The sequence below is a fragment of the Myripristis murdjan genome, chromosome 13 (genome assembly GCF_902150065.1).
Source record: "Myripristis murdjan chromosome 13, fMyrMur1.1, whole genome shotgun sequence".
Classification (NCBI taxonomy): domain Eukaryota; kingdom Metazoa; phylum Chordata; class Actinopteri; order Holocentriformes; family Holocentridae; genus Myripristis; species Myripristis murdjan.
In genome coordinates, this window is record NC_043992.1 from 41,670,033 (window position 1) to 41,682,532 (window position 12,500).

The 12,500-nt window shown below is 47.7% G+C and overlaps 1 protein-coding gene across 1 annotated transcript in view; it reads left to right on the top strand.

Annotated features, from left to right (window-relative positions):
* The first annotated feature begins 6,408 nt into the window (after positions 1 to 6,408).
* Positions 6,409 to 12,500, top strand: part of arrb1 (arrestin, beta 1) — a 12,563-nt gene continuing 6,471 nt past the window's right edge. Inside the window, exons 1-8 of the mRNA XM_030066461.1 lie at positions 6,409 to 6,524; positions 7,494 to 7,605; positions 8,056 to 8,109; positions 8,903 to 8,963; positions 9,954 to 9,998; positions 10,445 to 10,641; positions 11,539 to 11,598; positions 11,960 to 12,027. Coding sequence (XP_029922321.1) covers positions 6,409 to 6,524; positions 7,494 to 7,605; positions 8,056 to 8,109; positions 8,903 to 8,963; positions 9,954 to 9,998; positions 10,445 to 10,641; positions 11,539 to 11,598; positions 11,960 to 12,027 — 713 coding nt within the window. The remainder of the gene's footprint in view (positions 6,525 to 7,493; positions 7,606 to 8,055; positions 8,110 to 8,902; positions 8,964 to 9,953; positions 9,999 to 10,444; positions 10,642 to 11,538; positions 11,599 to 11,959; positions 12,028 to 12,500) is intronic.

Sequence of the window (12,500 nt, forward strand, 5' to 3'; positions counted from 1 at the left end):
GTTCTTCTGCTTGGTGGTTTTATGTAGAAGCAGAATAACTTGAGGAACCCTCGTATCGGTTAAAATAGAACCCTGGGAAATCAGAATTAAAACACACACACATTTACAAACACACACACATTTACAAACACACACACACACACTGTGCTTTCTTAAAAAGTTGTTTTAACGCTGCAGGTTTAGAACGCGTCCCCACGTTCTGAAAACACTCATCACAGAACCAGGAAACCCTAAAGAACCATTTCTGCCGCTCGTTGGAACCCCTGTTGTTGAAGAGTGTAGATACGGCTCTGTGTGTGCGTGTGTGTGTGTGTGCGTGTGTGTGTGCGTGTGTGTGTGTGTGTGTGCGCAAATTGCTCCTCGGTGGTGGTTCCATAATGCAGCAGGAGGTGATGGTTCTCCAGGCTGCAGAACCCGTGAGAGCTTCAGCCTGACAACAACATTTCAGTCTGCCGTCAGAGCAGCAGCCATGTTGCTCTTTTGGCTCGGTGATGTCGTGTGTGTGTGTGTGTGTGTGTGTGTGTGTGTGTGTGTGACGAGGCTGTAGAGCAGTTCAGGAAGGCAGAACCCAGTGTGTGTGTGTGTGTGTGTGTGTGTGTGTGTGACGAGGCTGTAGAGCAGTTCAGGAAGGCAGAACCCAGTGTGTGTGTGTGTGTGTGTGTGTGTGTGTGTGTGTGTGTGTGTGACGAGGCTGTAGAGCAGTTCAGGAAGGCAGAACCCAGTGTGTGTGTGTGTGTGTGTGTGTGTGTGTGTGTGTGTGTGTGACTGTGTGACACGGGTCTGATGAACTTTGATGCGACGTCACGTTCGGTGTGTGTGGACTGAGCGATGATCACACGTCTGAATCTGATTGGCTGCAACACGTCAGTGTACAACACAACATCATCAGCGTATGTGATTGCGATAGTGATATTCATGTGTTCATATTCATCATTAATGTGAAGCGGTCGGGCTGGACCCATGTGTGTTTTGGTTCTTGTGCTGCAGTTTGATGTTACAGTTTACTGGGTTTCGTACTGATCAGCCGCTCAGTGTGAGTCTGTGTGGAGAGGCAGAGCTCCTCTGAACGTCCTCGCTCTCCAGTTTGTGATGAGGCTGTGATTCTCCTAGAGGTCACTAGAGGTCATTTTCTCCAGCGACGTCCAGTTTGACAAAAGTCTGTGCCTGCAGTGAAATGGCTGCTATGGGGGCCAACATCATCACACAGGAATCAAATGTGGCTCATTGAATCCACAAGAGTCTCAGCTTTCCAGTCAAAGCAACTGATGCAGCTCCAACACTGTTTAGGCCCCAGTCTGCACACACACACCATTTTACAACAGGCCACAAGAACACATGTGGACTGCAGGCTTTGGGGCCCAAACTGCACACACACACTCCGTCCTCCATCATCGGCGTCAGCTCCCGTGTCCCGGGCTATCTTTGGTCACAAGCTGTGATGACGGCCATGTTTGGCGCTGCCCTCCCTGAACGGGACGGTGTGTGTCTGCTGTCGGTTTGGCCGCGTCGCCCTCAAAAAACAGCTTTGATCTGCAGTGACTTCCTGGTTAAATAACTACAAGAAAGAGACGGTGCTGTGAAGAGCCTTTTAAAACAGTGACTCTCAACTGGCGGGTCGCGGTCCAACAGTGGACCTCAGTTTGATTCCGATTGGACCACCTCATCAAAATAGTGAACAAACAAATAAGCATATAAATGAATGGACAAATAAGGAAATATATATATTTCTGAGTGTGTTTTTCTCTGATCTGATAACAAACATACAGCGCTGTTCATGATGGAGTCACACACTCAGCAGCAGGGCGACCAGCACCCGCTCCCGTTCCCGTTCCCGTTCCCGCTCCCGCTCCCGTTCCTGCTCCTGCTCCTGCTCCCGTTCCTGCTCCTGCTCCTGCTCCCGTTCCCGTTCCCGTTCCCGTTCCCGCTCCCGCTCCCGTTCCCGTTCCCGTTCCCGTTCCCGTTCCCGTTCCCGCTCCCGTTCCCGTTCCCGTTCCTGTTCCCGTTCCCATTCCCGTTCCCGCTCCCGTTCCCGCTAGCAGGTGCTTTTCACGTCTCTTGGAGTTCTCTGCAGATTGTTTACCAATGCTCCTTTTTTGACTAATTTTCTAATTTTCCTATTTTTCCTGAAAATTGACAAGAAATTAATCAAGACTTTAAAGAAAATGGCCAGAAAATGAGCAACAATATATTGAAAAACTGAAATGAAACAGCTGTATTTTGTACTGATGAAAGTATTCAGAGCAGGTTTGTGAACGCAGCTTCTCACAGACACATCAGCTCCGCCTCCTGTGGCTGAGTGGAGGGACTACTTTCAGTCGGCGTATTAATACGCCACGGGAGTTTCGGGGAAGGCGTCGGGAGCAGAATATTAACGAGCGGCTCGGCCTCCTCGCGGCCGTCGGCTCCGGGATGAGAACCTTCCAGAAACACCTCTGCTGTCAGGGAGGCACCTGCAGGAGGCTCCTTTTTTTTTTTTTTTTTTTTTTTTCATTTAGGCTTTTTGTTTCAGGCTCCACAAAATTCACTTAAAAATCCCCCCCCCCCCCCCCCCCCCCCAAAAAAAAAAAGAAATCTAACATTATTAAATTTGAAAAAAAAACAAAAAACAAAAGAGAAAGAAAAACACTACAAGAAAAAAAAATTACTGCAAGAAAGACAGATGTAGGGATCAGCTGATATTGTTTTTTCAGTGATACTGATTAATATTTGTAATCCAGGATGATATTAATAACTGATAACTGATATTCATGTGTATTGATTCATTTACAGTTTTAGAAACACCAGCACAAAAAATTACCTTTATAAAATTAGTAAAAACAAAAAAGAAGGAAGAGGAGAGAGAAGTGAGAGGAGAGCCTCTGTAGGTCATAACTATCATCATAACAATCAGAACTGATGATGATGAAGCTGTTCTGCTGGTGTTTCTTACGTTCTATCGCCTGCCCACCCACATCAGACTGCGAGGCTTAGAGAACCAATGAATGAACAAACAGACGTTCTGTCATGTTTGTTGTGGAGGTTCCGTCACAGGTTCTGGTTTGGGTTGGAGAGAACGCCCCAACAGAACGTCTGAGGGAGGGAGGAGCTTCTAGCTGGCTGTACCTGATTGGCTACCTGGTGATGCGGTGATGACATCATCACTCCGCTCCGCGGGTTCTGGCGGCGTGACAGAACCGGATCAGACGCACCGTCTCGGTCTGTCGCGTTCCCGCTGGGTTTGAGGCCGTCAGAAACGTTCAGGTGTCCTGTTCGCACGTGCTCAGTCGGCCGACTCTGCTGCTGCGTTCAGGTGCCGTGGGAACAAACGAAGAAAAGAACCTGTTCTCTTGACCTTCTTTCTTCTCTGATCTGTAAGAAGCAGCTCGACACGCTGGTTTACGTTCCTCTGCCCACTCTTACCTCAGCCGGGTGAAAGCAGCAGAAGCAAAGAGAACACACACACACAAACACACACACACTCACACACACACACTCACACACACACACACACACACACACAGCTAAAAGCCCTAGTGGAGCAGAAATGTCATGAAACATAAAATATAATCTGTTCTCTGTGAATCCAGCAGCATCAGCCTCCTGAGACTCAAACCACAGCAGATTATTTCTGCTGCCTCGCCTCTTCCTCCTCCTCTTCCTCTTTCTCCTCTTCCTCCTCTTCCTCCTCCTCTTCCTCTTTCTCCTCTTCCTCCTCCTCTTCCTCCTCTCCTCCTCTTTTGCCTGTATTATATAACTTATCAACCTGTGTCACGGTTTGATGACATCATGCTCATCAGCGGATCCAGGCTCCGCCCCCGGTTGTGATCCTGCAGTTGCCACCAGGTCACATGATGCTCTGCCAACCAATCAGATCCTCCAAGTATAAAAAACAAAGATCTCCATGTCGCACAGTTTAACTGAGGGAGCAACAGAAGGCGCTGAAGCTCTCCTCTCTCCTCCACAACAGTCCACCGATAAGCTGAGTCCAGGTCCAACTGAGTCCAGAACCAGAGAGCAGAGAGTCCAGGTCCAGCTGAGTCCAGGTCCAGCTCCAGCTGAGTCCAGGTCCAGCTGAGTCCAGGTCCAGCTCCAGCTGAGTCCAGGTCCAGCTGAGTCCAGGTCCAGCTCCAGCTGAGTCCAGGTCCAGCTGAGTCCAGGTCCAGCTGAGTCCAGGTCCAGCTCCAGCTGAGTCCAGGTCCAGCTGAGTCTGTGAGGATGGATGTGAAGCTCCTGCTGCTGGTCTCCAGGCTCTTGGTGGTCCTGGTCTGGCCTGCCTCCCTGAGTCCTCCAGGGCCTCTCAGATCCTCTGCTGCTGCTTCTGAAAAGACAAACTGTCACAGAAACAGGAGAATCGTCAGCCAAGAGGTTTAGAGCGGGTTCCTCCCCGAGGAGGACCAGGAGCTGCAGCTCTGGGACGGTTTGAAAAGAACCACGACTGGAAACTGATTTATTCAACTCTGATTTGAACTCACACTTCCTGTTTTATTCTGTTTATTCTGCTTTTACATATTTTATTGTTTTATGTCCTCCTCTGTTTTACCTCCATCTTTTCTCTGTCTTATTGACGTTTGTTTTTCCGGCTGATCTTTTTTATCAAACAGGATTTCTACTTGCTTTAAATCGCCTGTTTTTGTTTTATTCCCTTGTTTTTTCACTTTATTGTAAAGCACTTTGAGCTGCACCCCCTGTGAGAAAGGTGCTATAATAATAAAGAATTGTTATTATTATTAATTAGCATATTAACATGATGAGAAAAGTCAGTTTCTAAGTAACAGCCATAAAAGCTGGTAAAGCATGTTGGCTTGAGTGTTTAGGATTTCCTAACCCGACAGGATTCCTAAAGTTAGTTGGGATTTCTTTGTAGAATACCAAATTGTGGAAAATCCTGTCTTAGACAGGAACTTCCTGTCTTAAGGCTTGCGGCCCCGGGGTCCCGGGACAGGTGCGACGTGGCGTCCAGGGAGTCTTCAGTCAGGCTGACAGACACAACAGGAATCTGTTATTGATCCGTGGATGAGTATTCCCTGCCGGAGACGCCGGGTCGATCCCACATGAAGGAGGAGAGGATGAGGGCACTTGATGTTTACCCAGCATGCTCGGCTGGTGTAAATGCAGCGTCCGGTGTCTGAGAGCTGCTGTGCGCTCCGGTATCGATCGTCCCTGAAAGCTCCTGCAGCAGGATGCAGCAGCTGCAGCTCCGGCCACACTGCAGGGCCATTTCCTTTATTTCATTTTCATTTTTTTTTATTTGATTTGATTTGTAAGTGTAGCAGCCAAAATGTAATAACTGCCAGTAACGCAATAATTTTTCCATTCTTAATGTTTTTGCCAATAATGTAATATAGTATTACATTATTGGCTGATTATAACATTATCAGCTGGGAAAAAACATAACCATAAAACATAAAAAGCATAAAATATGTAATAAGTTCAGTCGATAATGTAAAAAATACCTAAATCACTTTTTTAAGTTTTATTTATTGACTATAAATGATCACACTTTCATGTCACTTATCCTGACTGTTGCCTCTGTCAAGCAGCCACTCAAAAACCTGACCACACACACACACACACACACACACACACACACACACACACACACACACAGCCCGTGGTGATGATGTTCTCCAGGCTGGTTATTGATCTGACCTGCAGCATGAAACCATTTTTCCAGCAGGAAGTTGACAGGACGCAGATCAATAAGCTGATCAGCGAGTGATCATGTACTACTATGACAAGTACTACAATCAATACAGCTGCTTCCACTACAGCTGCTGTTAGTGCTGTGCACACGTGCACGAGCCTCGTGCACGCTCCCACAGCGCAGCCTGGTTAACCTGGTGGACACGGTGTCCAACATCTGGTCTCTGTCTGGGGATGTCGGGAAAAGGGGATTTTGATCAAAATGTGGGAATATTCCTTTAACAGAGAAATGAGATAAAATACAGGAGAGATTGAAGAGTTGCTGTGTCATGATCTGCTCTGGATCATGACTCAGCAACTCTCCACTTCACCCTCCTTATTTTTCCTCCGGTGTTTAGTTTTTGGTGTGAACTCAGGCGTCTGGACGGGTCTTCAGCTCGGACACTGAGCCGTGTCCAGGCTTTATCACACTAACTGAGGAGGCGTTGCTGTGCATACAAACACATTCATTTGCCGTTTTGTGATGGAGTGCGGGCGGCATGATGGGAGATTTCCCAGGGGCCGGTGTTTCTGGGAACGCCGGTCCTGATGCTGCGCTAATAAACGCTAATTGAAGGAGGTCCATTGAGGAGGAAGCCGGGAGCGTCCGCTCTGAAGCCTAATGGAGCTGCAGCAGACACGGCGGCTAATTTATGACAACATTAGGACGCAAACAGAGAGAGGGAGGGAAGGTAATTGTGTGGGACGGCATTAGCCAGAGGCCGGCGGCCTGGCAGGGAGCCGCTGATGGACTGCAGGACTCAGGCCAGCAGCTCAGATAGAAACCTGGAAGCAGTCAGCCTCGTGTCGGGCTTCGACCTGATCCAGGCTGGCAGCAGCAAGCCAGTCATACTCGCTTCAACGTCACTGCACTAACAACTGTGTGTGTGTGTGTGTGTGTGTGTGTGTGTGTGTGTGTGTGTGTGCTGCTGTGAGTTTGGGACGTTAGTATGTGTGGACATTTCCAGGTTACAGCGATGGAAAACCAGGAAAAAAGATTCAGATTCACTTTAATTGTCATTCTTATGCAGGCACATAAAAACAAAATACAAGTTAAAAACGTTAATTATTGCACAGAACAGTGCAATAATTAACATTTCAAATTGTCAGTTTAAAATTATGACACTATAATAAAACTACAAGATAATGCAGTATTAAGAAGTAAATAAATATTCCATAAATAGTTAGTAAATACTAAGTGCTAAAAGTTCATTTTAAAGTAAAGTGTGTAATGAGGACAGCCAGCCAGTGATTAATCTAACAGCAGATGGGAAGAAGCTGTTCCGTAATCGAGACGTCCTTGATTGAATGCTCCTGTATCTCCTTCCTGACTGCAACAGAGAAAAGAGTCCATGAGAGGGATGAGAGGAAAAACATGGATTTCTTCTTTAGTGTTGCTCTTGAGCTCGGTCTTCATCCTCCACCAACATGTTCCTGAAAGTCACAAACTCCAGACCAAATCCCAGCATTGGTTTACAATAACTTCCAGATAGATAGATAGATAGATAGATTGATAGATAGATGTACTTCATTGATCCCAAATTGAGAAATTCTTGAAAGCCTCTGTGTCGTGTTCATGTCAGTTCAGCGGATGAAGGGAAACAGGATCCAGCTGAGATGTGATTCTCTGAAGGCTCATTGCAAGATTTGTTTTTCTGCGTTCTCTTGCAGTAACCTTTCAGTTACAGTGCAGTATTATCCCTTTTCTCGTAATAAATTTTGCATCCTCTCACAATCCTTTCCTCTCTGCGTTCGCTCTGAGTCGAGTGTGTGTTTCCACTCAGCTGCTCTGTTGGTGTGAGAATGCGTCTCAGTTTCCTTTCTGTGATCAGGCAGCCCTCACCGCCCGGAGCGGCGGCCCTCACCGCCCGGAGCGGCGGCCCTCACCGCCCGCAGCGGCGGCCCTCACCGCCCGGAGCAGCGGCCCTCACCGCCCCGTTCAGAGTCAGAGTCCGTCAGCTGACCCTTCCAGGGCTCCGTAGAGTTCAGCTGCAGAGAAACTGCTGGCCTGTCGTGTCTGGAGGTGTCGGCTGACAGAGAACACAGGAGGAGGATCTGGATGCTGCAGATTTCCATCTGACAAAACGAACCCTGAGCTCCGTCTCCGTGTCTCTTCAAGCCGACCTCGCTGTTTGAAACGACCTTTAGTGACCTCTAGGATAATCCCAGCCTCATGTATCAGGATGCTTCCTGTTTAAAGTGTTAAAGGTGCAGTCCGCGCATCAGACGTCTGTGTTCATGTTTGCTTAGACACCGTCTGACCTGCCTGGACGTGGATCATATTTACCGTCCCTGTTCTGTTTGCTCATGCTCGGTGAGGTCCTGCAGGCCTGCACCTTCTGCCGCACGACGCCTGGACAGATAAATCACTGCTTTCCTCCAGGAAACTAACGTGTACCTCTGTCTCTGTTTTCCAGGGTGTTCAAGAAAGCCAGCCCCAACGGAAAGGTGAGTCGCCCAGCGCTGAGCCGCCCGGGGCTGGGGGCGGGGCTCACACAGCAGAGCGCCGCCAGCCAGGGCGTGTGATGATGACATCACTCTGCTCGCTGTGCTCCCCCCGTCTGACTGGCTGATGATGACATCATCAGAAAAACAGACAGACAGTAGAACACTGCAGTAAACATTTGATGCAGATCAAAAATAATACAGTATCAGTAAAAACAGAAAAGGACTGGTTCTTCAAAATGCTCTGTGGTTCTCCAGAGAACCATCAGCGGCTGAGGAACCTCTTTATTTAGGGGCTGGTTCTCCACACACTCTCTGTGGTTCTTTAAAGTGCTAAAGGTTCTTCGTGTTTATTGGAGTTATTTGGTGGCGGCAGCAGCTAACAATTGTTTTCCTTGTGGATTAATGTGCAGATTATTTCCTCAGTGAATGGATTAATGTCTCGCCTATAAACCATCAGAAAACATTTTTAATAGCTCGTCTGGAACCCAGTGAAGGAACAAGGAACGTGGAGAACCGGCCAACAACATGTTCATGTTGGTTTTCAACCTGCACACAGTCATCTGATTTAAAACACTCAGAGAAGCTTTTCTTCTGAAACATTACTAAAGAACCATTTAAAAAAAAAGGTTCTTTACTGATCCAGTTGGGTCCACAAAGAACTGGTTCTTTAAAGAACCCATTTATGGTTCCTAGAGGAACCATTTTTTGATTGTTCTTTAAGGGAGGGGGTTCAGCCTCTGGCTCAAGGGCATATGGCGGGACGTAACATCACTTCCTGTTTTCCTGTCCTCAGCTCACCGTCTACCTGGGGAAGAGGGACTTTGTGGACCACGTGGACCTGGTGGAACCCGTCGGTAAGAACAGCCTGAAGACACCAACACAGCCGTTACTGCTGCTGAACAGTGATGGTGATGGTAATAGAAACAGCACACTGTCAGAAACACGGGCTCAGCAGGGGTCCGTCTCAGTCGACACAAACGCCCCCCCTGCAGGGCGAATTTTTGGACCTCCAGGTAAATATGAGAACCTTTTTTTCCAGAGCCCAGAAGGTCTGTACCAAGCAGTCAGAGAGAGATAAACACCGTTTCCTCTGAGTGTTGAGGCACGACGTCAGCAGACAGCGTTCGTTAGGTCAAACACAGTGAAGTCATACATAAATAACAAAAATATTAATTTAAGGGTGGACTTTAATTTGTGGGCGGTGGTGCAGTAGCCTTGACAAAATACATTTAAAAACATGACAAAAAAATAAAGAATTTAATAAGCTCATGAAAAGCTTTACACCCTGAGCGCGATGACACAGATCATCTGGACACCGGGCCGCCCGTCCTCGTCAGGGTGAGACGACAGCCGGCGTCCTGTTCCCTCCATTTTCTGGCTGTTGAATTAATGGAGGCAATAATCATCATCTTGCCTCCTCCCAGTGAGTCTGATGTGAGGTCACCTCAGGTCTGCGCTGCCTGGCTGTCAGCCAATCATCTTGGGCGGGCATGGCAGTGGGCGGGGCTGACCACAGAGAGAAACAGAACTTCCCATCAGGTTAGAGTAACGCCACTAAATACTGACACGAGGTTTGTCCCGGCCAGAGGAACAACATATTAGCTTCTGACAATGCTTTGGCCACGCCCACGTTCTCCCCGACTACGCCCACCTCCGTTTTTTTTTGTTTTGTTTTTTTCCAAGTTTCTCCAAAGGGGGGTGTCGTGGCGTGTCCTCTGACTCAGGTGTGGGGCTCGGTGTGTATTTGTTGTGGAGATTTGACATGTTTAACAAACATATACAGATATTTAATATAAAAGACAGAAGAAGAAATGTTGACCTGCTTTGACCTTTGTCCTCTGCAGACGGCGTTGTCCTCATCGACCCCGAGTACCTGAAAGAGAGGAAAGGTGAGAACAATAACGGTTTGTGCATGGCATGATGGGATACATGCTGCTGCAAAGCAGACAGGTTATTGACTTAAATTAGTTTCATCTCATGCGACACATCCTGACAGGCGGCTGGAGCCCTGAATTCAAAATCCCGATCCAAACTGAGCAAAATGACATATTTTCCTCTCCCATTCCTTTCCTCTCCTCTGTTTCTGAAAACATCACAGCATTTTACTGACCTCGCCACAAAGGAATTGTGGGTAGTGAAGTCCTCACAACAGTGACCTATCACTGGCTTCTGTGGCCGCTTTAACTTTCAGAGCAATGTCGATGATGTGCGTTTTGTTTTGATCCAGTACAGAAGAATTTTCCTAATGACGCTTACCAGTGACTGAACCACAGATCACTGTTTTGATACTTTGTTTGGAACTTGACAGAGTGTGATTTTGTGATTTTTTTGTCAGTTTTCGTGACGCTGACCTGTGCGTTCCGGTATGGTCGCGAGGACCTGGACGTCCTGGGTCTGACGTTTCGGAAGGACCTGTTTGTGGCGAACGTCCAGGCCTTCCCTCCGCTGCCCGAGGAGAAGAAGACTCTCACTCGTCTCCAGGAACGCCTGATCAAAAAACTGGGAGAACACGCCTACCCGTTCACCTTTGAGGTACCATGGCCTTCACAATGAAGCTAAAACAACGCGTCCTGTGCACAAACTGAACGCCTGGTTTTACCATGCCATGCCATGAGCCTGGCTGCACAGGAGTGTTTGAACCCATTTCCTAATATGTTGCTCGATAGGTTACAACATTGGCTTGGGATTTCTGGCACAACAATAAAAACTGGTTTTGTTCTTATTTGAAAAACAGATATTTTAATGTTTGTGTTAATAATGCTGTGTGCTCATCAGTCCCCTGCCTGTGTGGAGAACCTCAGGGCTCTGTCCTCGGACCGATCTGCTTCCTCCGGGTCATCTGTTCAGAGAAATATCATATATGCTGATGATACTCAGATCTATTTCTCTGCCAAACCCAATAACCTGGATCAGCTGTCCTCCCTCCATGACTGTTTGGCCGCCACCAAAGACTGGATGTCCCTTAATTTCCTCCACCTTCACCCTGACAAAACATAAATTATTTTAATTAATCCTGATGACTTTGCCACCTCAGTTTATTACTTTATTGACTGACTTCACTTTAATATCAAACTAAGAATCTTGGTATCATCTTGGACCAGTAACTATTTGATTAGTTCATGTTGTTGTTGTTTGATTTTGGAGGCATTTCTGTTTTATCTGATGTGACAGTAGAGAGAGACAGGAAGGGCAGGGCAGAGAGACAGGCTGCAGCACGGGACTTGATTCTGTTAAAACTGTCAAGTAATGAACCATTAATGTCATAACGATTTTTATTGTATAATGCAATAATCCAGTTAACGTAATAAAACATGCCTACCATTGATGAAATACAGTTGGGCAGTTGCTTTTGCGCTGCAGTGGCCTGATCTCCCTGCAGGGGGCGGTGCAGCTTCCTCTCATGTGGAGTGTGCTGTGTGTTTGTGTCAGATTCCCCTGAACCTGCCGTGCTCCGTCACCCTGCAGCCCGGCCCCGAGGACACCGGCAAGGTGAGCGCCGCCGCCCCCACACCTGCACAGCTTCCCACAGAGCAGCTCCACAGCACCGCTCACTACGAATCATAACACTTACTAGTGTTAACTAGTAATAATATATTTGTAATTACACATCATTTGAAAATTACAATAATAATGATAATAATGCAGTACCCCAAAACTATTGAAGAAAAAAAGTGAATTTTGTTCATAGGGTGAAATAAAATTGATTTCTTGGTGGTAAAACATGACAAGCGCCCCCAAATGTCTTGGGATGGCATTGCAGCCCTTCATTAACGACACATGCAGTAATAACAGGTGCAGTGCTGCTACGTTAGAACCATAAAATGTGTGTGTTGCTGTTGTGTCTCCTCAGGCCTGCGGCGTCGACTTTGAAGTGAAAGCTTTCTGTGCAGAAAATGTTGAAGAAAAGATCCACAAAAGGTAAAAGCTTTAATCTGCTGCAGTCTGACCCAGCAGGATAAAGAGATGAATTATGAATGAAACCCCAGCGGCTCCTGCATTAGCCTCCTGCAGAGCCGCAGCTCGCTGTGACTGACAGTTAAAACCCGAGCGTTAGAGAGCGCTGAGGTTAGCCTGCTGCCGTGCGGTCAGACTGCAGCCATCCACCACACAAACACATTTCCTAAAGCGAGACCCAGCTGCAGAGGCACTGGCTGAGCCTCAGCCGGCTGCTCAGCCGCTCGCTGAGCCCGGCTCAGCCACAGCGCCGCCGCCGCCGCCACCGCCGCCGCCACTGCTGCTCAGGCTGCTGAGGAGAACACCTGCCACCTGCTGCCTGTCGCCTCTGGCCAATCACAGACCAGCACAGCCAAGCATCCACCCTGCAGCAGCTGCACATGTAGTAGCAGCATAAGCAGAGGTTGTACATGTGTGTGTGTGTGTGTGTGTGTGTA